The sequence below is a fragment of the Drosophila pseudoobscura genome, chromosome 4 (genome assembly GCF_009870125.1).
Source record: "Drosophila pseudoobscura strain MV-25-SWS-2005 chromosome 4, UCI_Dpse_MV25, whole genome shotgun sequence".
NCBI classification, from domain to species: Eukaryota; Metazoa; Arthropoda; class Insecta; order Diptera; family Drosophilidae; genus Drosophila; species Drosophila pseudoobscura.
The window spans coordinates 13,196,956-13,219,428 of NC_046681.1; the positions used below are offsets into that span (position 1 = coordinate 13,196,956).

The 22,473-nt window shown below is 43.7% G+C and overlaps 8 protein-coding genes across 11 annotated transcripts; 6 read left to right on the plus strand and 2 right to left on the minus strand.

Annotated features, from left to right (window-relative positions):
* The first annotated feature begins 640 nt into the window (after window positions 1-640).
* Window positions 641-3,953, plus strand: HemK1 (HemK methyltransferase 1). Its single transcript, XM_001357247.4, has 4 exons — window positions 641-971; window positions 1,050-1,570; window positions 1,633-2,425; window positions 3,836-3,953. Exons 1-3 carry the CDS (start codon window positions 735-737, stop codon window positions 1,871-1,873), a joined length of 999 nt encoding a protein of 332 aa, XP_001357283.2. The 5' UTR covers window positions 641-734; the 3' UTR covers window positions 1,874-2,425; window positions 3,836-3,953.
* On the plus strand, window positions 2,288-9,460 carry Rchy1 (Ring finger and CHY zinc finger domain containing 1). Of its 2 annotated transcripts, none has more exons than XM_015179860.2 (6): window positions 2,288-2,425; window positions 3,836-4,822; window positions 7,923-8,084; window positions 8,155-8,313; window positions 8,618-8,896; window positions 8,961-9,460. In XM_015179860.2, exons 2-6 carry the CDS (start codon window positions 4,193-4,195, stop codon window positions 9,078-9,080), a joined length of 1,350 nt encoding a protein of 449 aa, XP_015035346.2. In that variant the 5' UTR covers window positions 2,288-2,425; window positions 3,836-4,192; the 3' UTR covers window positions 9,081-9,460. The 2 variants fall into 2 exon arrangements, with proteins under 2 accessions (XP_015035346.2, XP_033235611.1); XM_033379720.1 differs by lacking the exon at window positions 2,288-2,425 and having other exon boundaries at window positions 4,225-4,373; window positions 4,433-4,822.
* A 52-nt stretch (window positions 9,461-9,512) lies between these two features.
* Window positions 9,513-10,637, minus strand: frj (membrane bound O-acyltransferase domain containing farjavit). The gene is made up of 3 exons (XM_015179857.2): window positions 10,520-10,637; window positions 10,351-10,359; window positions 9,513-10,274 (listed from the first exon to the last, which is right to left on the minus strand). Exons 1-3 carry the CDS (start codon window positions 10,630-10,632, stop codon window positions 9,875-9,877), a joined length of 522 nt encoding a protein of 173 aa, XP_015035343.1. The 5' UTR covers window positions 10,633-10,637; the 3' UTR covers window positions 9,513-9,874.
* A 338-nt stretch (window positions 10,638-10,975) lies between these two features.
* Window positions 10,976-13,021, minus strand: LOC6903403 (BTB/POZ domain-containing protein 9-like). 2 transcript variants are annotated; one of them, XM_015179855.2, is made up of 4 exons: window positions 12,579-13,021; window positions 12,401-12,518; window positions 11,297-12,328; window positions 10,976-11,231 (listed from the first exon to the last, which is right to left on the minus strand). In XM_015179855.2, the coding sequence occupies exons 1-4, from the start codon at window positions 12,605-12,607 to the stop codon at window positions 11,112-11,114; spliced, it is 1,299 nt and encodes a 432-aa protein (XP_015035341.2). In that variant the 5' UTR covers window positions 12,608-13,021; the 3' UTR covers window positions 10,976-11,111. The 2 variants fall into 2 exon arrangements, with proteins under 2 accessions (XP_015035341.2, XP_015035342.2); XM_015179856.2 differs by having other exon boundaries at window positions 10,976-12,328; window positions 12,579-13,019.
* A 147-nt stretch (window positions 13,022-13,168) lies between these two features.
* Window positions 13,169-15,460, plus strand: LOC4817929 (phospholipase A1 2). 2 transcript variants are annotated; one of them, XM_015179854.2, is made up of 3 exons: window positions 13,169-13,831; window positions 13,889-14,166; window positions 14,225-15,460. In XM_015179854.2, the coding sequence occupies exons 2-3, from the start codon at window positions 13,983-13,985 to the stop codon at window positions 15,361-15,363; spliced, it is 1,323 nt and encodes a 440-aa protein (XP_015035340.2). In that variant the 5' UTR covers window positions 13,169-13,831; window positions 13,889-13,982; the 3' UTR covers window positions 15,364-15,460. The 2 variants fall into 2 exon arrangements, with proteins under 2 accessions (XP_015035340.2, XP_001357280.4); XM_001357244.4 differs by having other exon boundaries at window positions 13,169-13,742.
* A 1,349-nt stretch (window positions 15,461-16,809) lies between these two features.
* Window positions 16,810-17,592, plus strand: LOC4817925 (dynein light chain roadblock-type 1). The gene has a single exon (XM_001357243.4). The coding sequence runs from the start codon at window positions 17,207-17,209 to the stop codon at window positions 17,498-17,500; it is 294 nt and encodes a 97-aa protein (XP_001357279.2). The 5' UTR covers window positions 16,810-17,206; the 3' UTR covers window positions 17,501-17,592.
* A 611-nt stretch (window positions 17,593-18,203) lies between these two features.
* On the plus strand, window positions 18,204-18,944 carry LOC4818033 (metacaspase-1). The gene is made up of 3 exons (XM_001357242.4): window positions 18,204-18,407; window positions 18,462-18,652; window positions 18,713-18,944. Exons 1-3 carry the CDS (start codon window positions 18,324-18,326, stop codon window positions 18,849-18,851), a joined length of 414 nt encoding a protein of 137 aa, XP_001357278.2. The 5' UTR covers window positions 18,204-18,323; the 3' UTR covers window positions 18,852-18,944.
* Window positions 18,945-19,194: 250 nt separating this feature from the next.
* Window positions 19,195-20,238, plus strand: LOC6903402 (N66 matrix protein-like). The gene is made up of 3 exons (XM_033380242.1): window positions 19,195-19,896; window positions 19,960-20,024; window positions 20,085-20,238. The coding sequence occupies exons 1-3, from the start codon at window positions 19,328-19,330 to the stop codon at window positions 20,135-20,137; spliced, it is 687 nt and encodes a 228-aa protein (XP_033236133.1). The 5' UTR covers window positions 19,195-19,327; the 3' UTR covers window positions 20,138-20,238.
* Window positions 20,239-22,473: the final 2,235 nt, after the last annotated feature.

Genomic DNA, 22,473 nt, shown 5'->3' on the forward strand with positions numbered 1-22,473 from the left:
ACCCTTTCAAAGGTTATTGCAAATTTAATGCGATTTTTGTATTAAACAAAATAACGGCCATTAACCAATTGTTCCAATAGTTTCAGCAAAACAGTCACACCTTCTGCAGTACGGTCACACTTAATGATGGTGGCAGCCGATTGGCAAGAAATCGAAAAGACATCAACTATTAACCAGTGCTGGTAATTGAAAAGTTAAAACTACTTCGCTAAAACCCTTTTTTCTCAAAATGCAATAAAAGCAATTATTTAAAGCAAGCCAGTCAAATAGAAAATTGATTCATTAATCGGATAAAATTAAGTGGGCAGAACTAAGAGTTTTAGTTAGGCAGAATTATTCAACGGAATAAAGAAATTGAGCAATTGGAACGATTTTTCTCTTATGTTTTATTACGTTTAATTTTTTTGACCTTTTTCGCCAAAACCTTTTTTACGCATAATGCAATAAAAGCAAGTGGTTAAAATAAGCCAGTAAAGTGGAAAATTGATTCATAAATCGTAGAAAATTATGTGGGCATGGCAAAATGTTTTTTCTAGCTAATAATATTCGACGGAATATTAAAAACGAGGAATATGTAAAATATAACTTGAATTCGTCAGTATATTTACGGTATATTTTTAAAATGAGACGTATTTCTGAGGGTCGGACCGTATATCTTATCGATAAGGTCACACTGGACTGCAGTGCAGTCAAAATTTGTTGATAAAATAGAAATTAGATAATAAGGCTAAATTATGTTTAAATACTTGACACGGTCAGTGCGCCTGACCTCGCGGGCACTCACGCATTATAATTATGCCACCAGCAGCAGCAGCAGCAGCAGCGGAAGTGGAAAAAATTCCACTGGCGGACAATTGGTTGCCGTAACCAAGGCTATGGAGGGATGGTCGCAGAAGCTGCAGGACGCTGGCGTCTCAGACACCGAATTCAATTTGAAATGTATTGTGTCGCATGTGCTGAAGCGTAAATTTGTAAAGTATCAGTCAGAAAATAGCATTCAAGACACATTGGATGGCCACAACTAACCTCACTTATCCCCGCCTTGACAGAACACTGTTCCCGACAACTTTTCCCAGCTGCACTTCGATCAGAAACAACTGGCAGACTTTGAGCGCTTCCTGGAGGCTCGCTGTGCCCGTATGCCGCTGCAGCACATCATCGGCGAATGGGATTTCTTAGACATTACCTTAAAGACAGCGCCCACTGTGTTCATTCCACGCCCCGAGACGGAGGAGTTTGTGAGTCTGGTCATTGAGAACTACAAAGATGTGAAGCATGTGAATATGCTGGAAGTGGGCTGTGGGTCGGGCGCCATGTCACTGTCCATGCTGCATGCACTACCGCGGGTTGAGGCCACGGCTATTGAGCGGAGTAAGGCGGCCACTGTTTTGGCTGCGGAGAATGCCAAGTTGTTGGGTCTTCAGGACCGTTTCCAGGTGCACAATCACACCATGGAGGAGGACCAGTACATGCCAGAGCCACTGAAGGACAAGAAGTACGATTTGATCATATCGAATCCGCCCTACGTGAAGACGGAGGAGTTTCAGTTTCTCCACCCCGAAGTGGTTGTGTGAGTTCAAGCCTCAGCTTAATGATGATTATATAACGCTATAGCTTTCATTCTCTTGTTAGGTATGAGAACCTCAATGCCTTGGATGGCGGCTCGGATGGTTTGAGAGTGGCTCGCCTGGTCTTTGATCTGGCCTGCCGGCATTTGCATTCCGGGGGCAAACTCTGGCTGGAGCTGGGCAACGAGCATCCACCGCTGGTTAAAACGATAATGCATCTCAAGTACGAGGGTCGCCTCAACTTTGTGGGCAGTTATTACGATCAGTACAAGCGCGAGAGATTTGTCCAAATTGAGAAGGTCTAGATCTAGTCTGGACACTGCATAGAACACGGCTTGGCATTTGCTAGTGACCTATTTATGACATAATTAATGCAATTACAATTTAGTCTATGCCTAAGCATTTAGCTGTGATTTGAACCACAACCTCACACAACCTGCAACCTGCCCAGAGGCTCATATATAGTATATTTATATATATTCAATATATATTATATATATTGCACCTTAATCCTTCAACGATCTTTTCAAATATACCCCAACATAAGCTGGCAACGCATGTAGCTTTAAGCACAAGTGAAGCGAGAGAAAGCTTTTTTTTGTGGGGACGGACAGGCGGGACGCAGCAACAAGTGTTTTTGAAGCCCCACGGTGGCGTGGCGGCGGCTCTGTTCAGTAGAGAATCGAAGCTCGCCGCGCTCGAAGCGGATCTGCTGGAGTCGTTGAACGCGGATCTATATTACAGTCGACGCCGTGTCGTCTCCGTTGGCGTTGCCGTCGCCGTGGCTATTCAATTCAATTGACGATCCGAGAGCTGCGATCTGCGGATCTGTGTGGTGTGGTGTGTTGTGTTGTGCTGTGCGTTTTTTCTTAATTTCAAGTATATCTGTTATTGCTAATAAATTATAATTAACGAATGAGCAAAATTATAATTAAAGGCTGAATTTCAGCAAAAATCACAATAAGCGGTTAAGCGAAGAAGTCGCGAATCAAATAAAATAAAAACAAAAAAACACGTTAGACAAGAAATCGGTTTTTCAAAAAAAACACAAAAACCAATATATACTGCACGCATTCAGAGCCGTACTCGTACTCGCATGTACTGCCAAACCAAACTTCATGTTGAAGGCGGTTTGGATTTTGCGGATTGGATTGTATTGGAAACTTTTGGAAACCGTTTACATTGAAATCGTGACCATTTATTTAATGCGTTTTTGTCTTGTTTGATCGACTGCAATTTGTGTGTCAATGAGCGAGTGTCACACCGTGTGTGTGTGTGTGAGAGTGTGTCTACTGTGCGTGTGCGTGCGTAAACCATGAAATGTTTAATAATTGAAAACCAAAATCAAGTTTAGAGTTTCGTTTTCGTTTTGCGATTCTTTGGCGGGACTGGTTTACGTGTGTAATATTTCGCACACTTTCAATATTTATTGTCGCTGGCGGCTGTGCTCCCCTTTTTGATAATTGCGAAAAACAAACTGAATAAACAAGAGATTCAACAACGATTTTTCTGCTCTCAGCGGCTATGCAAATAGGAATAACCACAATACGATAATGACAACAGAGACCCACAGGCAGAGAGAGAGAGAGAGGGCGGGAGAGATACAGATGCACACACAGATAGTACTACCACCACCACTAAAAGCTCATCTGGCGGTGTAGTGTTTTCCATGCCTCTTCCTCCTTTCAGCCGTAGCATAATATTAGCAGAGCGAAAGTTTTGCAGAGTCGTGCGCCGGTTTATGTTAACAAGTGTTTGGTGTATGGATCCCCGTTCCGCGATCCCCACTCCCCGATCCATGATCCGCGATCCCTACAGCTGCACTGTGTGTCAAGGCAGTGTGAAAAATATCTAAAAACCCATTTAGCTTAGACGTTTAAATCCCCCAGAGCTCACATGGCTCAGGGTCCCCGTTCCATTTGCATATACTACGAAAAGCCAAAGAAAAGCGTCTAAAATCAAGATAATTCTTATCTAATTTTGATGGCCTTTCCATACAAATACGGGGCTGGGAAACATTGAAAGTTAGATTTATTGCTTTTTACGCTTTTTGTAATACGTTTATTTAGTCAAACATTAAAGTTGTCCCGCGGGGATTCACCGATTGATGTATTCTCTGGTCATTTTTTTTTGTGGTTTTGAACGCTTCACTTTGCTTAATTTGCTTAATCTGTGCTTAAACAATGGGGCGGGGAAAAAGCAGGCAGGTAACACTTTCCCACACACATTTTAATCGTCGTTCGCTTTCCAACCAACCACTGTATCAGATGCTAAAAAATTTGACAACTACGCGCTTCGCATGCCTAAGGAGGAGCGGAGCTGTTGCATAAATGAAAGTTTGGGGATAATACCAGTGGAAAGCACACACACGGAGAGAACGAGAGAGAGAGAGAGAGGATTGGAGTCCACTCACGTTGCGGCCGGCCATCGATGAGGCGGATACAAAGTCTATGTCACAACAGCAGCCGCGGCAGCAGAAGCAGCAGAAAATAATTTAAATGCTACGGCAGCAATTGAAGAGGCAACAATTAACAAAGACAACTGCAACGGCAGCATACTGGTAGGAAAACAAAGAGAAGATACAAAAGTATCTGTAGATTTCGATTCCGTGCTCCTGCAACAGAATGAAGAATCGCCAGAGGCAGCGCCGAATATCTCTCAATGAAAGCCACAACAAGTACAACCACATTGATGTACAAATATCTACCAATACAAAAGAACCCAATCAAGTCAATTTAAATTCATCGTCAAAGCTGTCGTCGAGAGCGACCTCACTGGAGGCTGCTGCTGCTGATGATGCTCCGCGTACGTCTCCGTCTCCCTCTCCGTCTCTATCTCCGCCTGTTGCTGTTCCTGTTTCCCAGATAGCAGCAGCAACACAACAAGAGCAACGTCTACAGCTGATTATGCCGCCTACAATCATGACGGGCGATTTTCCAACATACGTGAAGATGCGAAAATCCAAGTCCACGCCAAGTCTCCTTCTCGAGGAGGAGCCGCCGGCCATTGTCTGGCGTCGCCACATCATCTCCCAGCCAAAAACCGCATCGGAGGCTAGCGAAACTGTCGCTACAGTCGACAGCAGCCACTGCTGCATGGAAGTGGAACCCCAGCAACATGAACAATTTTCACGCTTCACCACCAGCAGCGGCAATAACGATAGTTGCAACAACAAGTGCAGCAATGCGACGCCAACAACACCGGAGTCATTGCGCTTTGGATGTGCACACTATAAGCGACGTGCCATGTTTGTGGTAAGTGTCTTTATCATACTGACTATAGAGGACAAATTATGAACACGTTCAGGAATCTCTGAGAGAATATATACCAAAGGAAATAGTGGAATTCCTAGTGGGAAACATGCCCAGAAAATAAGGAATACATTCATCTTTTTTGTTTCATTAATTGGAAGAATACTTTAGAGCTCAGAGGGTCTTCAGAGCCAGTGATTGATGAAGAACTTGGGAACCTCTGAAAGAAAAGTTTCTAAATGAAGCAACTCTCTAGATATTCCGTGTCGCTCAATAAAAAGAAGAGGAAAATTCTTTAGGCCTCAGTGGAAATAAATGTCTCAATAAATATTTCCCCATTTCATATAAATATAAATTGACTCAATATGCGGGTCTAACGCGACAGTAAAAAAAATTACCAAAGAATTTCGAAACAATTCTTTATCAAAGGGTGCTCTTAGTCATTCGATTAGAATTGAACAAGAGCTTGGCTCCCAGGGATTAACCATGGCATAAAAATACCCCTACTTATCGAGGGTTCTTTCGGGGAACTCGGCTTTCCATGGATAACCATTTCAATTATTCCCAATATCCATTTCTATATATTTTCGGGCAAGAAATTCCCATCAAATCCCCTTTTTAAGTCTAAGAATTTAGCACATTTTGAGGGAAAGTAATGTTGGCGCCAGAAGCCATCTGGTACTTTTGCTGTCGTCCAAGTGCTGCTATAGCTCCAGCCCCCAAAATGGTATTCAAAGCTTTATTTATATGTTTTTAAACAAACCAAGCAAATAAAGTGTCTGAAGTCTAAACAGAAACGAGTACCTCCAGTGTTTGATGTAATTTCAATTGAATGGAATTACTATTTGCACGGAAATGGCGCGGACAGCCAAGGGGGAAGGTCTGTCTATCGGATCTAAGTAGACACTGGTCTGGCAACAAATTAAACCGGATCGGGCCTCCGTCTGCTCCGATTCACAGTGAAAGAATTTCCAGTGGGCAGGCCGGCAAGTGAGGCGAGCGCCCATTTAACACCTCCATTCTCCATTGATCTGGGCAAATAATGCGTGTATGTATATCTTCTTTACTTTTTTTAGTTGTTGCTGGTGGGTCTAAAAAATTATGAACAATGTGAAATTGTGTATGCACATAAAGCAATCGTTCTCCCGGTAATATCCCAGGTCTTTACTCTGCCAATTAGGAGGCACCAGAGACATAATTATTGAGAGGTGATAAGTAGGGTATGGGATACCCGTACAGTTGATATACGATAATATTTATGTAGGTGATGGAGAAAAAATGACTCAATGCAAGGGAAAGTAGAAGTACAGGCAGGAAAATTTTGGATAATATGAAAGGAAATGGAAAAGTTTTCAAAATTCAATTAGGAAGATGATCATAATGAGGGTGGAGATCTTTAGAATTCCAAGTAAGATCGAGAATAGAATCTTCAGGAATAAAATTGCTGTACAAAATTCCTCAGTATACTATAATTTTTCATCATAAAGCTGAAATTTATTTCCAAGCTTTAGAGCTCTCTAAATAAATGCCACGTATAGGAAATGGAAAAGTTTTGGGGGAGATCTTCACAATTTCAAGAATGAAATTGCTATACAAATTCCTGAGTACAACTCATCGTAAAAATGAAGAATTTTTTATTATATAACAGAAATTTACTTCCAAGCTTTATAGCTCCCTAAAAAAAAATGTCACGTATAGCCGTACTGCGCCCAAATCTGTCCTAAATATCTCACAATTTTAAGGGTCTTTCGATCTGCTTCGGCTTTTGTATGTACACGTATTACAACCAGTGGAATAATGTGATACTAACACTCGTAATATTCCAGGAGACAGAATTTTCCAACGTATGAGAAGCCGTACAGTATTTGCATTTTACTGAAATGTTGAATCAGGTGGAGTTTTTGTTTTGTTTTAAATACTTAATATTTATACTGGGTGTGTGTGTGTGTGTGTGTTTTTGTAAGCTGAACAATGCGTGAAATTAATTTATGCATACCTGTGGATTTAAGCTCAATGTTAAGAACACAAGTGGAGCAATGCCCGCCATTACTTACCCCTCAAATACGAGTACGAGTACGAGTACGAGTCTGTATATATTCTTCAGAGATCTTGTATTAATTTATCATAGAACCTTGCTGTTACTTAACTTCTGTCTTTGTCTGGGCCAAATATATGTATTCTGGAAAGAAATAATATGATCATTAGTGAAACACAGCCATAAAATCCCTCTTTTTTTTGGGGATGGAGGAGAAACACACAAAGAAACCGGATTTAAAGATGCTTCTACTCCGTTTTCTGTATTTCAAGTGTTATCATCACAGCAAAGTTGAAAGAATACCAGAATACATTCATACATATACGAAAAAAAAGGTTGTTAAAGTTATAAATAATCCTCAAAGATAGTACGAGGTGGAGAGCTGTACCAGATATAGCATTACGATTGTGGGCGTCTCACTTTTGACATAGTATAAATAGAACAAATGCAAGAGTTCTTGGGTCTTGTAAGTTACAAAGAAGACACGTAGAAACGTGTGTCGAGGGGTAGATAACAGATAAATTATAAACTAAATCCATCTTTAACCCTACTCCGCGACAAAGTCCGAAACCTGATCCATATGAACACACAAATACCAAATACGTTTGGTCTTTATCTTTATCATAACCAAATGTTGATAATTGGTCGGGCGAATCAATTAGCAAACATCTAATGAACCGACGACACGGGTAGCTTTGGGGTATCGTATGGGATCTTTACAAGTGATTTTGATTTGATTAGGGCTCCATAATTCCTACAACGCAGGAGAGCCTTTGCTTTCGACTGCAATGTTTATGATAATGCTAAGAGCAGACCAGTGGATCCGACGCCAAACGATTGATTTGCTTTTGAGCCCCCCAGACGTCACTCATTTTGTGCTCCGTTTCCAGGCAGATTTCTTTGATTAGCAACTCAATTTGAGAATTAGTAGATGTGTCACCGCGACGCCTGCTAATGAATTATGTTTGTTCAGTCCTTGACTGTGGAAACTCAAGGCGGAATATTTTCAGATTTACTGTAGGATAACTAATTTTCCATTCCATAATCGATTTCTTCGCTCTCTTTTAGACTCCGTGCTGCAATAAGTTCTACAAGTGCCGGTTCTGCCACGATGAGAACGAGACCCATCACTTCGATCGGAAGACACTCACAGAACTCATCTGTTCCGAGTGCAACACGCGGCAGACGGTGCAAGAACAATGCGAGAACTGTGGCGTGAGATTTGGCAAGGTAACGGTTCACTCACTGGCTGAGCCTTACTCCAAGTGATTCCTTGGATAACCATGCTCCTCTTTTGCAGTATACATGCCTCATATGCAATCTATTTGATGACGCGGACAAGCAGCAATATCATTGTCATGGCTGTGGCATCTGTCGCATTGGCGGCGCTGACAATTTCTTTCACTGCGAGGTCTGCAACATGTGTCTGCCCATCCAGCTGAAGATCGATGGCCATCGGGTGAGTCCACTCCCCCAAGTTAAAAGCACTTTCAGCGCCAACTATAGATACATGTGGTACATCTGACCTCCGCGTAATTTGAAAGCGGATCAAAGAAATCGCCAGCTTGCATATTAATTTTGTGTCAATTCATAGCCGAAACCGGTTGCCTAATTGCTTTTTGTGGCTCGCGATTTAGTTGAGTGGTTATGAATGTCAAAACTGTTCAACAGATAACTTAATTAATTGGCCAGCAATTCGCAGCAGATTTGAATCTTTAATTAATGGAGCGTTCCTTGTTTTGGTTTTCGTTTTCGTTTTCCAGTGCGTGGAAAACATCTCCCGGTCGCACTGTCCTGTTTGCTTGGGCGACATACACACCTCGCGCATTCCTTGCCACATTCCCGACTGCGGCCATCTGCTGCACAAGATGTGTTTCGATCAGCTCCTTGCCTCAGGCCACTACACCTGCCCCACCTGCCAGACCTCGCTGATCGACATGACGGCGCTGTGGGAGTATCTGGACGATCAGGCCCTACGCATGCCCGTGACGCTCAAGTACGAGAATCAGCGAGTGCATATCTTCTGCAACGATTGTCACAAGGTGAGCGTCGAGTGTCTACCTAAGGTAGGGATATCTCTATCTCTATCTCTATTTTGTATTGCAGACTTGCAAAACCAAATTTCATTTCATCGGACTCAAGTGCGTTCACTGCGGCGCCTACAACACCACACAGGATGTAAAGCGTCGCCTCTCTCTGGTCACCGATGAGCCATCCTCGGCATGATATCCTTCCGCAGCAGCCCCATCCGCAACAACAGCAACAGGAAATCTCTTGCCATGCTACCCATATTCGAACTAAATTGTTATTACACACAAACTGAAATCGTAACGCATTGAATTTAGACCAAATTCGAGCTGGTATCGAATATAAAACACACACCCACAAAAAGGCTCCCTAAATCATTTTACAATTATAGTTACACTTACACCTAAAATTTTCCAGAAAATTAATTAAATTTACTCTCGAATTTTAATTTTATCCTGACCGCAAAAACAAATCCATTTGTGTAAATCTCGAATTTTTCGATAAGCAAGACTTGTGTAAAATCATAGAATTACTTACTTACGAGTATTTTCAATAAAAAAAAAAAGAAGAGAACTTAAGCTAAATAATGAGTAAATCGTTAATGGATTGGGGTAACCCAAGCAGAAGCGATTTTTGTTACATTAGGATTCACTTTATTTTGGTTAACATATGTGATCTACAAACTAATATCATTTAATATCATCATCTTTTCCCGGATAAAATATGGATGGTTATGCATACGGAAGGTAGGCTTCAACTGTTAGACATGGAAGTAGTTAAATAAATGTACATAGTTGGGCCTGATATTGTTGAATATAACTTTAGAACTTTAACAAGCAAATGGTGCCTTGATCGGTGTCGTTTATAATAGAAATTTAGCCATGTAGTGGCGAAGACGTTTGCAGTCTCTACCATTGGACTTAATGGAACACTTAACAATTGGGTGATTTCTTTTGTATTTGAACTGCCTTTTAAAGCTAATCCAATAGAAATCACTGCGCTTTCTTTTCCTCCACTGCAGCAGTGTCTCCACCAGCTGCACGCTTCTGCCTGCGACGTTCGGCTGCCTTCCTTTGGTTTGTGAGGATAAAGCCGAGTCCCATCATCGCCGCCCAGCAGATGTATCCAATGTGATACACAGAGCTATAGAAACGCCAAATGTTGCCGAACGAGGAGAGCAGGAAGGCCACGCCCAAGTAGCTGAAGGCGAACCACTTGAATATCCAGAAGAGCACATCGATGACGGTCCGTACCGGGCCAGTGGCATCCTTGCGCACCAGCTTGTTCCACATATCCTCCAGGGAGACATAGAAGGGAGCGCCCATGATGCAGAAATAGTGTCCCGGCCGGAATCCGTGCCAGTAGGCCGAGCAGAGCAGAGTGGCACCCGTTCTAAAAGGTTTTCAAGAGCATATTAATACGGAAACTGAACGAGAGATCTATAAATATCAACACTACGGTTGAATACCTGCCAACCCTGCGATCAGTGGCAATGGAAAGAACAATTACAATAGCGAGTATACAATACAACTAGCAATAAAGCCACAAAAGCGGTCTACAGCGCTATGAAATTATCATTGGAACAGTACCAATGCATTTTCATAGCATCATATAACCACAGAACTCTCATCACCCACCTGTACTTCTTGCTGGGAAACAGCTTGTAGACATTGACGGCCAGCCAGTACTGCACGCAGACATTCCAGTGCTTCATGCCCTCGCGGAAGGTCCAGCATCGCTCCACTTCCATCACTCGGTGCCAGGTGCCGCACCTGGACCTGACATACTTTCCAGCAAAATAGGGACAAACAATTCATGGCCCGCGAAAGGAGTTCCAAGGGAGCCCACTGTCTCAGCTTGACTGAGTAGTGGGTGTAGTGAATAATTTAGCGCATACATACTTTAGCACAGCCATTGACAACACATATTCATCCCCACAAGAAAATGTCAACCAATGTCCTACGATGCCGATAGGACTTGGACACCTGGCACTGTCCTGATTCCGATAGTTGTCCGGGGTGTGGGTCAACTTTCTCTCATTCTTGGAAATCGAACAAGACAAATCTTATGTTAAGTAACAAAAATGCTGTATGTATATCTCTATAGTTATACGAATTTAATCCATTGGGAGAAATTAATTAGAGTTAAAGTAAATTAAAATAACACAAATCCATTTAAAGAAAAAGCAAAGGAACAAGTCGTTAGATCTTCAGTCTTCAAGTCGATCGATCATCTAGGAAATGTTGTTATATTGCAAGCTGGGTGTTCAAAATGGCTGAAATAGGCATATCTTTTAAAATGTCCATGCGTCCACTCTCTGGATGTACGATGCGAATGTAGCGAACAGGCCTGCGCGCGAAGTGGATATTGTGGGTTGGTTTTGATGTTGTAAATCTGATATTTCCCACGCCCACCCAGTGGGTAATGTTGCAAGCGACCTCTACGGTGCAGTTGAGCGAGAGTGCATTTTGAGTACTCCCGACTCCGATATTATTGATTATGCACCAGAACTTCAGCTTGACGATCTCAATAGATTTCATAGTTAAACGACGTGCCTCCTGGGTTTCTGAGGCCACATTTACCAGTGGATGTACGGCGGCACGGTAGGCCAGATTTGAAGGAATGAACGCTGTTTTGATGGCGTATAATATTGCATCCGGGTGGATAATTCCAGATGGATGCACCACATTCAGCAGGTCTTGCAGAGAAATGAGAGGGAGACGTACAAGCGAGACCAACGACTTGATGTCCTCGTTACGATTGTGGCTGCTCCATTTGCATACCATCCGAAAAATTTGCAGTTCGTGGGCAATCAAAGTGTCCCGTCGCAGGACTTCTTCAAGCGATTCCTTCGAGAGCATTTGGAAAGATTCGTGCGCGAGCAGTGGCCTCGTATTTCTGTCCACGAAATTGAGGCATTTCATGGTCAGGTCGGCAAGATTGAATTGGCGCGCTGTATCCAGGATCATGCACACATTGCTGACGTCCAGATTCTGGCGCAGATGTTCGGATATGGCCGTCTCGACTTCCAGCAAGCCATACATATTGGCCAAACCGAGCACTTTGAAAATGGCATTCACGTCCAGTTGGGATATGGGCAGAGTGCCCGAGTAAAGGTAGCCCAGGATTATTTTGAATGCCTCCAACGGCACCTCCAGCCGAATCACATCTTGTTTTGACTCAGACATGCCACCGTAGAGTAGGCCGTAGAAGTAATTGCTGCGCTTTCCTAGAATCATGCGGTGCGCCGGCAGGCGCTGATCCTCCACGAGGAAAGTGATGTCCGAGAAGAGCTGGTCCATGCAGAGGCTCTCCATGTCAGCCAAGACTTGTTTGCCAAAGATGTGCACCGGCACTGGCTCGGCGGTGTGGCGTCTCTTAGCGGCGACGGTAGACGAAGAGGTTGCGTGGCTTGCCTGGCTGTTCATTTTCGTTACTGTATTTCTCTGTGAGTGGAGCGGTAGTGTAGATGTCTGCTTATATTTCTATATATCTATCCATATACTTTGTTTACTTACTCTTCTCCTTTTCTTCAGCAATTTATTTTTTTTAAGCACAATTTTTTTGTGACTCTCTTCAATGTTAAGTTGGCTGTGATAAAATATGTCGATTGATCTTATCGATACATTGAATAGCCTGCGTGCGATAGTGTGAGCGTACATTTTAATAAATATTTATATTGTTATAATTACTTACCATTCCGTAATAATTGTTACTGTTTGCATTTAAGATCATCCGCTTATTTACTGCTCATACCCTATAGGCTGTAATAGCGCAGGTTTTCAGCGTGATTGTTGATTGTACGATTGTATGATTGTTTTTTTGTACGTTCAGTTTTTGTATGATGTGCGCCGCTAGATCCCCAGGCTCATAATTCTCTCCTGTTTAGCCCAAAGGTCCTCCTTCTTGATGTTGATAATCTTGTACAGCTCAGGGAGTCTTGTCCTTGATGTCCATCCATCTATCATAGACGATAGCCTGGTCCACCTTGAAGAACCCCACTGCGCCATCGACTCTTTCTCCACCGCCAACTCACTTTTCCTTTGTCCCTGGCTGCTCATCCGGTATGTCCTGTGGATCGTCCTGATGGTAGCGTGCCCATTCCAGCATCAATTTTTTCTTTGAAGTTTTAAGAGTTTTAAAATCGAAAAATGATGTAGACACGATTTCCAGCTTAGACACTGTGTATATTTATTCCAGATTAGCTTATAAATCTAGATTCTATCAGGAAAAGAGCAACTAATGTTGTTAGCCACCATTTTTCAGAAGATATCAATAGCAGATATTTGATATTATCGGTAAATGATCGCCATAAACTGAAATTGCAATTAAAATACATATACAAATGCACATAAGTGCAGTATACAATGCAATCTGTGACATATAACCAAGTCTCACAGACGAAATATCACTCTAATTATGCGCCCCAAGTGATATTTCCCCGATTTGTACATAATCCAATTAGATGACCCGCGCAATTGACTTTAAATCGCGGCAATTCACTTTGCGAGTTAGGTGACTCTGAAAATGTGATTCTATAATCAGTGGATGTAAACGCCCAGATGATAATTGTAATTGCCAATAGCCGACGCTTTTTTGCTCACTTTGCAGCTACTTTTTGAGTTCGCTGAGAATTTCCCATACGATCTGGTGCCCAGTGCTACGTCATCAAATGCATGTGGAACCGGTAATACAAAAAGCTGAATACGTTATCGTTGAGCTTACTGAATGGGAAGAAACGCGTGCCATTAGAGTATGAATGCTACAAAAAAATCAGTGGGCAATGCCTCAGAACAGCTGGGAACTAAACGTCAGGCAGTGGCTGCATTGGAGGGGGTCTGCTCGTTCGACTAGTCATGGGTAAGCAGTAGTCTTTTCCAATGAAAATCGAGAGGTGTAAACCTCTCTCCCTCATCCAAGGACTCAAGAGGGAACCATTAAGAACAACCGTAAATATATTATTGCAATAAACCTTTCAATATTCCTCGCGAAAACCCCCTTCGCAGACCACAGCACTGCCATAAACCTGGGCTGGCGCTCTTTTTCCCAATCGATTTGATCTGATGCTAATGTCGCGGAGTGACGTGCTGAACTATCGGAATGCATCGGGGCTCTCTCTGGCGATGGAGGCACACTCCTATAAAACGAACTGGCAAATTAGAGCCGAGCAACAGAGTGCAATTGTCAGTGGAACTAATAGCTTCGATCGTTGCAGCTGATCTAATAAATCGACTTAGAATGTGGACCCAACTATTTGCAGTACTGCTGCTGGCAGCACAATATGGTAAGCATTATCTGCGTGGGAATATGAAAGGCAATATGCTAACCTATCTGATCTGTAGCTCAAGGCAAACCCTCCATCGGCCAGAACGATCTCGGGGGCGACTATGACATGGAGATGAGTGCATTTATGGATATGCTGCCAGCGGAGGATGAAATGCCAGATGGTATCGGTTCGCGATCGTCCTTCTCCGAGGAGCCAGAATCGGATGATATCTTGGCCTCGTTGGACGATGAGTACGAGGGCGCCGAGCACTGTGAGTGGAACACCTGCGACAAGGATCTAAGTGAGTCCCGGGGCATTGGATCGTTCTTGGATCTGAGTTTCATCAAGAAGATTGCTGGCAATCTGAACCCGTTCGGCAGCCACAAGCCCCGCATGCAGTTCTACCTGTTCAAGCGGGAGTTTCCCGAGTGCGGCCGAGAGCTGGACTTCAGCAGCGAGAAGAAGTGGCGCCACTCCGGGTTCAATGCCTCCCTGCCCACCAGGCTGATGATTCACGGCTGGATGAGTCAGTCGCGTGGCTCCTTCAATCGGGACGTGAAGAACGCCTATCTGAAGCGCGGAGAATACAATGTGATTGTGGCCGACTGGAGTGCCTCTTCAGCGAATGTCAACTACTTCTCGGTGGTGGGCCTAATCGAGGTTTTTGGCGCCCAATTGGCGCAGTTTACGAGGAACCTGAACCGCCAGTACGGCGCCAGCTTCGACAGCATGTACCTCATCGGCCACTCGCTGGGCGCCCAGATTGCCGGATCCGCGGGGAAGCGACTGAAGCCCGACCAGGTCAACACCATCTTCGCCTTGGATCCGGCGGGTCCCAAGTTCCGGCATCGCAGCGCCGAGTTCCGCATCGATCCCACGGACGCCAAATACGTGGAGTCCATGCACACGAGTGTCAACTTCGGCTTCCGCCGGCCCACAGGCAGTGCGACTTTTTATCCGAACCATGGCACCATTCAGCCGAGCTGCTACTATCTGGGATGCTCGCACATCCGCTCCTACGCGATGTTTGCCGAGTCCATCAATTCCCCCAAGGGATTCTGGGGCACGCCCTGCACGCGCGACAATGGTCGGTGGCAGTGCGACCAGAGCCAGCGACAGACTGTCCAAATGGCTGGAGAGCCAGCGCTGCATAAGAGGGGCATTTTCTATGTGAAGACCTCGGCGAGTGATCCCTTCGCTTTGGGCAGGGAATAGACCCAAACTTATGAAATAGATTTACGATTTAAATTAATGCAAAATGTGATTGAAGTCTTGCAACTAAGACAAATACAAATGATCTTTAAGAATGATATATGCTCCACTCTCCTGAAGAAAAACTCACTGAAAAAAATACTATTATACCAGGGAATAGCTCTGCAAAGCAACATCAACAACAAAATACCCACATATCTCCACCAAGAGAGCATACTGAAATTGAAATTAATGTACAAAGAAGTCTGCTTTTGATTTGAAATGTGATGCAAGGACACACAATTCTTCTGCCTTCTTCAGGGGCTTTCAAAGGCAAGACAGCTCCGGAATGGCTTAGCAACTGCCTGGAACCGAAGAAGTTGTTTCAACTTCTCTTCTAAAGACTTCTGTAATTTCCTGGATGAAAATTGGACAAACTACATACTGCTCTTGCCGTTAAAAAGGTTAACAGACACCAGATTGTACCAAGGAAGCTGCTCCAAACATCCCACCAAAGCCTCGAAGTAGATGAGTCGCTACGAAGCCCCTCTAGCTCCAGGCGGCTGGAGCCGATCTGCGATCACTTACAATCTTCACCTGGTCCACTTTGCATTCCCGATTGTATTTAAAGTATATATTGTTCACCCACATTCAGATTTCCCTTCAAAAGTTACACTGACTTGAGGATCCGCTCTGTGAGGGTTCGTGGTAGGAATAAAGCTTTATTGCACCAAGTCCCTGGCTATCGCCCACGAGAGCTGGCAGTTTCAGGAGTTGAGTTCCAAAAGAGCAAGAATGGACCCGAAGTGACGGCATCCATGCGCAGGAGTCCAGAGGGATAGCGGTCGATGATGGTCTCTGTCTCGTGTTCGGCCATCACCATGGTTAGGTCATGACATTGACATTGAGCTAGTTGTCACCAGCGTGGCATGATCCATGTCCAGGCCTGGTTGAGGGAATTACAATTGGTATACCTCAAAGCAGAGGTCTCCGGTGCTCCGGCTGAGTGGCTGCAAATAAAGGGAAATCAAAGGATCTGCAAGCGCTGAAGAGCCTGACTCATAAGTCACCTAGCACCCAGAGTCCAGGGTCTGGGGCATGGTTTGTGCCCCACATGAGCTTCTCCAGCTTTTGTTTTCTGTGTCTCCTTGTTGTAGATGTGCAGAATGGCCTACTTTTCTTCCTGCTCCTCCGTTGAGTCCGACATGGTCCCCAATAACTGGTAAAGAGCTATACTTCTTCTGTGATTGCGTGCAGTTCTAGGATCAACTGGTGGGCTGAACCTAAGGTAAAGGCGAAAGAAAGTTGAAAATATAAGTATCCCCGAGTATGCTGACTAGATTCCACTCACTAGAGTCCATTACGAGAGTCTCAGGGAACTGTGATAGCCGGGTCCATGCCCAGATATTGCTGGTAGAGCTATCGAAAATGAGGAAAGCCATATTAAGAATACCTCAAAAGAATGATCTTACATTCGGTACTTACAGCGGAGCCTTCTATAGTTGGATAACAAAAGATTGGGTTGGGTTGATTACCTGGCTGAAACCGACTTTGATTATATTGTATATTTTAAAAGTAAGAAAGAATTCGGACCAAAAAAAGATTAATGTATTAAAGCCATATACACAAGCTATCAAATTTAAATACATATTACGATATTTCGAATTTGTTGTACTAATTTTGAAATATTGTACGTTTGCGAATGGAAAATGTTGTCATTTTGGAGGCTGGTTCCATGGGCTTTCATGGGATCTAAGGCTGGCTAGATTGGGGAAAGTTATAAGAGAAAATCGAAATCGTAGCAATGGACAGATATTTGTCTAAGTCGAGCCCCTAAATAATATATGTATATATATTTTGCTACAAGATGTCGGCTGAAATCGAAGAGATCCTCAAGCGCTACTCAAACTATCCGAATGTGTCGGGCATCATAATCGTGGATGCGTTTGCCATACCCATCAAGACCACAATGGAGTACACCCTGACCGTTCACTATGCTGCCCTGGCCAACAATCTGCTGGCGAAGGGCTCCAAGATGGTCCAGAAACTGGATTCCTCGAACGAATTGACAGCTCTACGCTTGCGCACCCTCAACCACGAGCTGATGATTGTACCCGAAGAGAATTTCTTCATCGTTGTGGTGCAGAAGCCATGCGAATGAATGAATGAATGAATGAATCCTTTTTCGAATGCAGCAATACGTTGAATAAACTTTGTTTGCTGCCGCTGCAATGGTCCTTTATCTAGTTTTAATTAAAGTTCTCAAGTGTCTGGGGGCCATCTTCGGAGCTGTGAAATATGCGAGGAGTTTCCAGAAGCTTGGAATGGGTCTGGGTCTGGGACTTGGCGTTAATTGCCGCAGATAAATACACGCCGCGTCGCCATAATTACGACAGACAGATTACGGAGGCGCACTTAATTGTCCGCCGTAAAGTGTTTGCCGGTATCTCTAATCCGGCTAGCAAAGAACCGGCAAGGCAAGGCTCCGGCTGCTTCTCGATTTTAATTATTCGGCGACGTTCAGCCGTTTGCATATTCATTGCTGCTGCTCCTGGAGGTAGGAGTTCGCTTCCCTTCGCTTTGATTTCCATTATGGCGATTCTACTATTTTTTTTTGCTCAGTAGAAACTTCGTCTGCAATGTGGTTGGCCCAGATAAGGTGTCCAAATCGGTTAGGATTCAACTCTTTCTTGAGGAATTTTTATCTCTTTTTGGGCAGCAGTAAACCCAAAGAATTTCTCAAACACTTTGTTAAAAAGAAAACCATATTTTTCGTCCAAATTTCCACATCAAACCATCCATGAAATCGGACAAAATCTCAGTACATTCGACCAACCGAATTGTGTTACAAAAATGCTCATTCGTAATCCAGATTTCGGAGTGTAAAGACCTCTAGATAAAATTCTAAAAACATCAAAATTTTTTAGTAACAAAATAAAAGTTTCGTAAATTTTACCGAAAAAAATAAATAATAAATACTAGTCATGGAGTACGGAAATGGTAACGGCACCAACTTCCAATCGATGCAGGGCTATGGCATGTCCATTCCCGATGGCCAGCCCCCGGAGGTAAGACCCGAAGGTTGCTGAGTTCGGGGAAACCCTAATCTGTCCCGTCCATAGGGCTACGGCATGAGCTTCGAGGGCATGGGCCAGATGTCGGGACAAGGCCAGGAGTATGTCCAGTCCAATGGCTATGGACAGGAGGAGTCCCGCGGCCAGCCAGGCAGCGCTGCCTTTGGTGGACCCGGCTATCGCAGTCCCCTGCGATACAATAAGATGCTCAAAGAGATGAACTCTCGCAATGGTCTTTAGTAAGTCTAAGATCTTGGGCACATACTAGCTCCCACGTTTATTTTATTCCCGTCTTGCAGTTCTCCCATGGAACAACAGCGTGGCGGCCAAAGCAGTGGACAAGGCGACTACGGCTATAATTCTTTGCCTGGTCTGGGCGGTAACGAGTCCCAAGGCTACCACCATCAGTCCCAAGGGAATGGCAATACGTACTTTTAAAAAAAAGAAACTGGAACTGGCGTGCTTTTATACAAGTCTTTGGAAATTGTATTCGATATTTTGGTTATTAACAATTAAATAATGCATCTAAATGGAATTTCTTGTCAAAGGTTACTTTACGAAGGGGCTGGGCTTCTTTTAGATGTGCATCCCTCTTGGTCTTCTGTGGAAAGACGGCCCTGCTTTTCTTCCCTCTGAAAGGGAAAGATTTTTTGCCGAATTTTTCTATTTGACATTTTTCCATTCGCCTACATGATGAAAATATTTCCCTCATTCGAATCCTCATCTTTGTTTCACTTTATTCCCATCAGCATTCCTTTCTCTTTGCACTCTCACAGTTTTGGCTTATTCTCATTCCAATTCTAACCCTCCGTACGTTCAAAAATCTTGAAAAAATTTCCAGAATATATTCGAAAATCTTTTGTAGTTTTAAAATAAGAACAAATTTTTTCTTTTTTTTCTTTGAATAACAAATTATGAACCAAAGCATGGAGATTGACTTTGCCACATACGCCCAGCTTACGGACTCGATGAACCTGCTGCCCTCTGAGGTGTTCTACCCACCCGCACAGATGGGCGGCCTGCCACTTGCCGGACACTTGGATCAGGGAAATAATGGACCTTTTGCTCAGGGAAACGTCGCGAACTTTGGTCAGGGAAACGTCGCGAACTTTGGTCAAGGAAACGTCGCGAACTTTGGTCAGGGAAACGTAGGGAACTTTGGTCAAGGAAACGTCGCGAACTTTGGTCAGGGAGGCACCGTTAATGACAATTCTTTTGGTCATCAAAACAACATGAATCTCCCTCAAGAAAGTCTCAACTTTGGCCAAGGTCATGGAAGTCCCAGACAGATCTTCAGCAATCCCAATCCGATGGGTTTCCACAACGATCCCAATATTCCCGTGGGACTGGAGGACCTCTCCGACAACTTTCGTGCCAATCCCAATGGCCGAATGTTCCGTCAGCCCATAAGCCCGGAACAGTATCGCCGAATGGCCATCATGCAACAGCGGGCACGTCAAATGTTGGCTCGCAATGGATTGCAGTAAGTCGTCCTAGAAACCCCTTCAATATGTGATATCCATTAATCCAAGCCTTATACCCATAGTGCCCCTAATGATATCCCACGTTTCAGTGGCGGCGATGCTGGTATTACGTTTCCCGTTACTGAACGTAAGTCATCCTCAACGGCATCTCAAGAGATCGATCTGTAATTATCCTTGTCTTCTGCAGGTCACAACCCTAATGCTGGCCCTCGTGGTAGTCGACGTAGAACCTTTTGGTAAAGTCATTTGACAAGATGATTAGCTGCTTGATTTTAGAATCAAAATTAATCAAATCGTACAAGTTCGAAAATAAATTAAATGTGCAAAGAGATTTGAGGAAATTAGTTGGTATTTTGAATGATAGATTTTGAATCTGCTTATAAACAGTTTATGGAATTTATATTCCTTAGTCGATGAACTCGGAAACTAGTACTACTAGCTTCTCTATTACGTACTACCGTACAACGAAGTCTTCTATATAATGAATTTATTAGCAGAACACTGCAATGCTGTATTCTGAAAAAATTCTATATTACGAATTTTCCGTAGAACGTTCAACGATAGTTCTATTAAGATCTCATGTCGGACTTGGATTTGTAAGTGTTTCCTGACATCAGATAAATAAATAAAAAACATTTATATTGTTTATAGAAAATCCAGATATAGTGGAACCCATTTTAATGGCTAAAGCACCGATGGAATTTCTCTTAAGAGAGGTACATCTACCTCTATGAAAGGGGCACTTCCTGGGTGACTTAAATGACTAAATGATAGACAGACATTAGTCAAATACTTTTTCAAAACGTAATTTAAAGAAATATTTTTGGTTCTTTGAACTCCTCATCAATCTTCTATGAAAACATGTGTTGAAAACATTCTTAAACATTTCTTTTCTATCAGATTGGTGGTTTTTGTTGTTTAGAAAATCTGGAATCTGGGAATCCTGTAATCCTAGCTTTATTTCCGAAAATTCTCTACTTATTTAGACCAATTTGTATCTTAAGAGAATTTTTTCCAGCAAATCTTCTAAGGACCTCCAAAGGTATAATCCCTTGTTCGATCTCAAAAATTTCTCCACATCTCTCTCTTCTTTCTTTCTAGAAAGAGATGAGAGAGAGAAGAGCAGCAGCAATAGTTGACGCTGCTTTGAGGGTAATTAACGTGTGTTTTATGGCCATTTGCCACAGCATAGAAACACACGCAGCGCCACCAGCACCCACATACCCCAACCCCAGAGCACTACCACATCATAGATTCCACCCACCCACAGGAGGCATCGGGGGGAGGAGGTAGCCGGAGGAGAAGGTTGGAGCTCCAAGGCTCAAGGCCCCCAAACCAAACAGAATGCAATGAAGGATTAAAATAAGAAAGATGTGCAAATAAAATATTTTACAAAGCGGACAACGAGGACAACTTTTTGCCCAGAGATTGGGTTTGGGGCCGGAGAAGGGTGCTGGGAGTCCGAAATGCGAACGGAACATGTCGATGTGGAGAGTGGGGACTGAGGACTGAGCACTGAGGACTGGGGACACAGACAGCAGAAAGAGACGGATGCACAGACAGAGGATGGGGAGCAAACAATGGCAGCCGCCGTCGGACGGGTATTCTACCGCTTGGGGGATCGTGGCGACGCTCTGGGGTTGGGATGGGGCCCTGGAGTCCTGGGATAGGGGTCGACACTGCATGGTAGCATTGTCAAAATAAATCAATCGGTTTTATGTTGTTTTCTGGAATTTCTGTTTTGTCGTTTTGCTATTTTGTTGCTGCCCCACCGCCGTCGACATCCAGAGGAAAGCTAAAGCTGCTCCGGTGTGCAGGAGGCGAGAGTGCCAGAAGCTGCAGCAGAAGAACAAGAGAGCTGCAGCTTGCGGTGGCATAAATCAGTTTGCCGTTGGACCCATTTATGAAAGGATAAAACCCACCCACAGGGAGAATGAGGCAGAGACAGAGACAGAGAGAGGGGGAGAGCGGGATCCTTGCAGCTCATAAAAATGCATAAGTTCGTTCTCCGCAAAAAAAGAGAGAAAATACTGTACATAAAAATACAAATTTTCGAGGAAAAAAAAAAACAAGAAAAACTAAGGGAGGTTTTCGTTTTGGAAATTTCTGATTTATCTCGAAAGGAATTAAGATGTCTCAAAAGTTCCAAACGGGCGGCAGCGGGTTCCGCACACATTAAAACATCATCCCAAGAAGAGAGAGAGAATCCCCCAGTCCCATCTTTCTTCTATCAGCTCCTCATAATCGTTCACACTTCCCCCTCTCTGTCTCAGGGTATGGAAGAACTTTGGCTTTGCGGCTGGAGAGGGGAGGAGAGCGGAGGAGTTGGACTTGGTGAGAGGCCAGAGATGGTTTAACGAAACTTTACTGCATCTCTTTGGACGCGTCTAAAGTGATTTCCTTTTAGGATTTTCAAAAACTTTGCACCAAAGGTAAGTAAACATTGCACAGGCCCTGACTTGGGGGCCGTCTGTTTGCCACATGTGAATCCCCGAGTCCGAATCCTTGGCCCGCCTCCACTCTAATGAAGCAGCCTCCCCGCTGCCGCCGCCTCAACTCTTTAATCCCTAATAACT

What these genes read in the sequence shown, in the direction of transcription:
- HemK1 (XM_001357247.4), top strand. Translation starts at nt 735, where the DNA reads ATGTTTAAATACTTGACACGGTCAGTGCGCCTGACCTCGCGGGCACTC. An exon ending in ATGTGCTGAAGCGTAAATTT is followed by an intron (nt 972 to 1,049) that starts GTAAAGTATCAG and finishes CCGCCTTGACAG; the next exon opens with AACACTGTTCCCGACAACTT. An exon ending in CTCCACCCCGAAGTGGTTGT is followed by an intron (nt 1,571 to 1,632) that starts GTGAGTTCAAGC and finishes TTCTCTTGTTAG; the next exon opens with GTATGAGAACCTCAATGCCT.
- Rchy1 (XM_015179860.2), top strand. Translation starts at nt 4,193, where the DNA reads ATGAAGAATCGCCAGAGGCAGCGCCGAATATCTCTCAATGAAAGCCAC. An exon ending in GTGGCGTGAGATTTGGCAAG is followed by an intron (nt 8,085 to 8,154) that starts GTAACGGTTCAC and finishes CCTCTTTTGCAG; the next exon opens with TATACATGCCTCATATGCAA. An exon ending in TCTGCAACGATTGTCACAAG is followed by an intron (nt 8,897 to 8,960) that starts GTGAGCGTCGAG and finishes TTTGTATTGCAG; the next exon opens with ACTTGCAAAACCAAATTTCA.
- frj (XM_015179857.2), bottom strand. Translation starts at nt 10,632, where the DNA reads ATGGAAGTGGAGCGATGCTGGACCTTCCGCGAGGGCATGAAGCACTGG.
- LOC6903403 (XM_015179856.2), bottom strand. Translation starts at nt 12,607, where the DNA reads ATGCAAACAGTAACAATTATTACGGAATG. An exon ending in GTAACAATTATTACGGAATG is followed by an intron (nt 12,519 to 12,578) that starts GTAAGTAATTAT and finishes TATCGCACGCAG; the next exon opens with GCTATTCAATGTATCGATAA. An exon ending in TGCTGAAGAAAAGGAGAAGA is followed by an intron (nt 12,329 to 12,400) that starts GTAAGTAAACAA and finishes CTCCACTCACAG; the next exon opens with AGAAATACAGTAACGAAAAT.
- LOC4817929 (XM_015179854.2), top strand. Translation starts at nt 13,983, where the DNA reads ATGCATCGGGGCTCTCTCTGGCGATGGAGGCACACTCCTATAAAACGA. An exon ending in GCTGCTGGCAGCACAATATG is followed by an intron (nt 14,167 to 14,224) that starts GTAAGCATTATC and finishes TCTGATCTGTAG; the next exon opens with CTCAAGGCAAACCCTCCATC.
- LOC4817925 (XM_001357243.4), top strand. Translation starts at nt 17,207, where the DNA reads ATGTCGGCTGAAATCGAAGAGATCCTCAAGCGCTACTCAAACTATCCG.
- LOC4818033 (XM_001357242.4), top strand. Translation starts at nt 18,324, where the DNA reads ATGGAGTACGGAAATGGTAACGGCACCAACTTCCAATCGATGCAGGGC. An exon ending in CCGATGGCCAGCCCCCGGAG is followed by an intron (nt 18,408 to 18,461) that starts GTAAGACCCGAA and finishes TCCCGTCCATAG; the next exon opens with GGCTACGGCATGAGCTTCGA. An exon ending in AACTCTCGCAATGGTCTTTA is followed by an intron (nt 18,653 to 18,712) that starts GTAAGTCTAAGA and finishes CCCGTCTTGCAG; the next exon opens with TTCTCCCATGGAACAACAGC.
- LOC6903402 (XM_033380242.1), top strand. Translation starts at nt 19,328, where the DNA reads ATGAACCAAAGCATGGAGATTGACTTTGCCACATACGCCCAGCTTACG. An exon ending in TTGGCTCGCAATGGATTGCA is followed by an intron (nt 19,897 to 19,959) that starts GTAAGTCGTCCT and finishes TTATACCCATAG; the next exon opens with TGCCCCTAATGATATCCCAC. An exon ending in TACGTTTCCCGTTACTGAAC is followed by an intron (nt 20,025 to 20,084) that starts GTAAGTCATCCT and finishes TGTCTTCTGCAG; the next exon opens with GTCACAACCCTAATGCTGGC.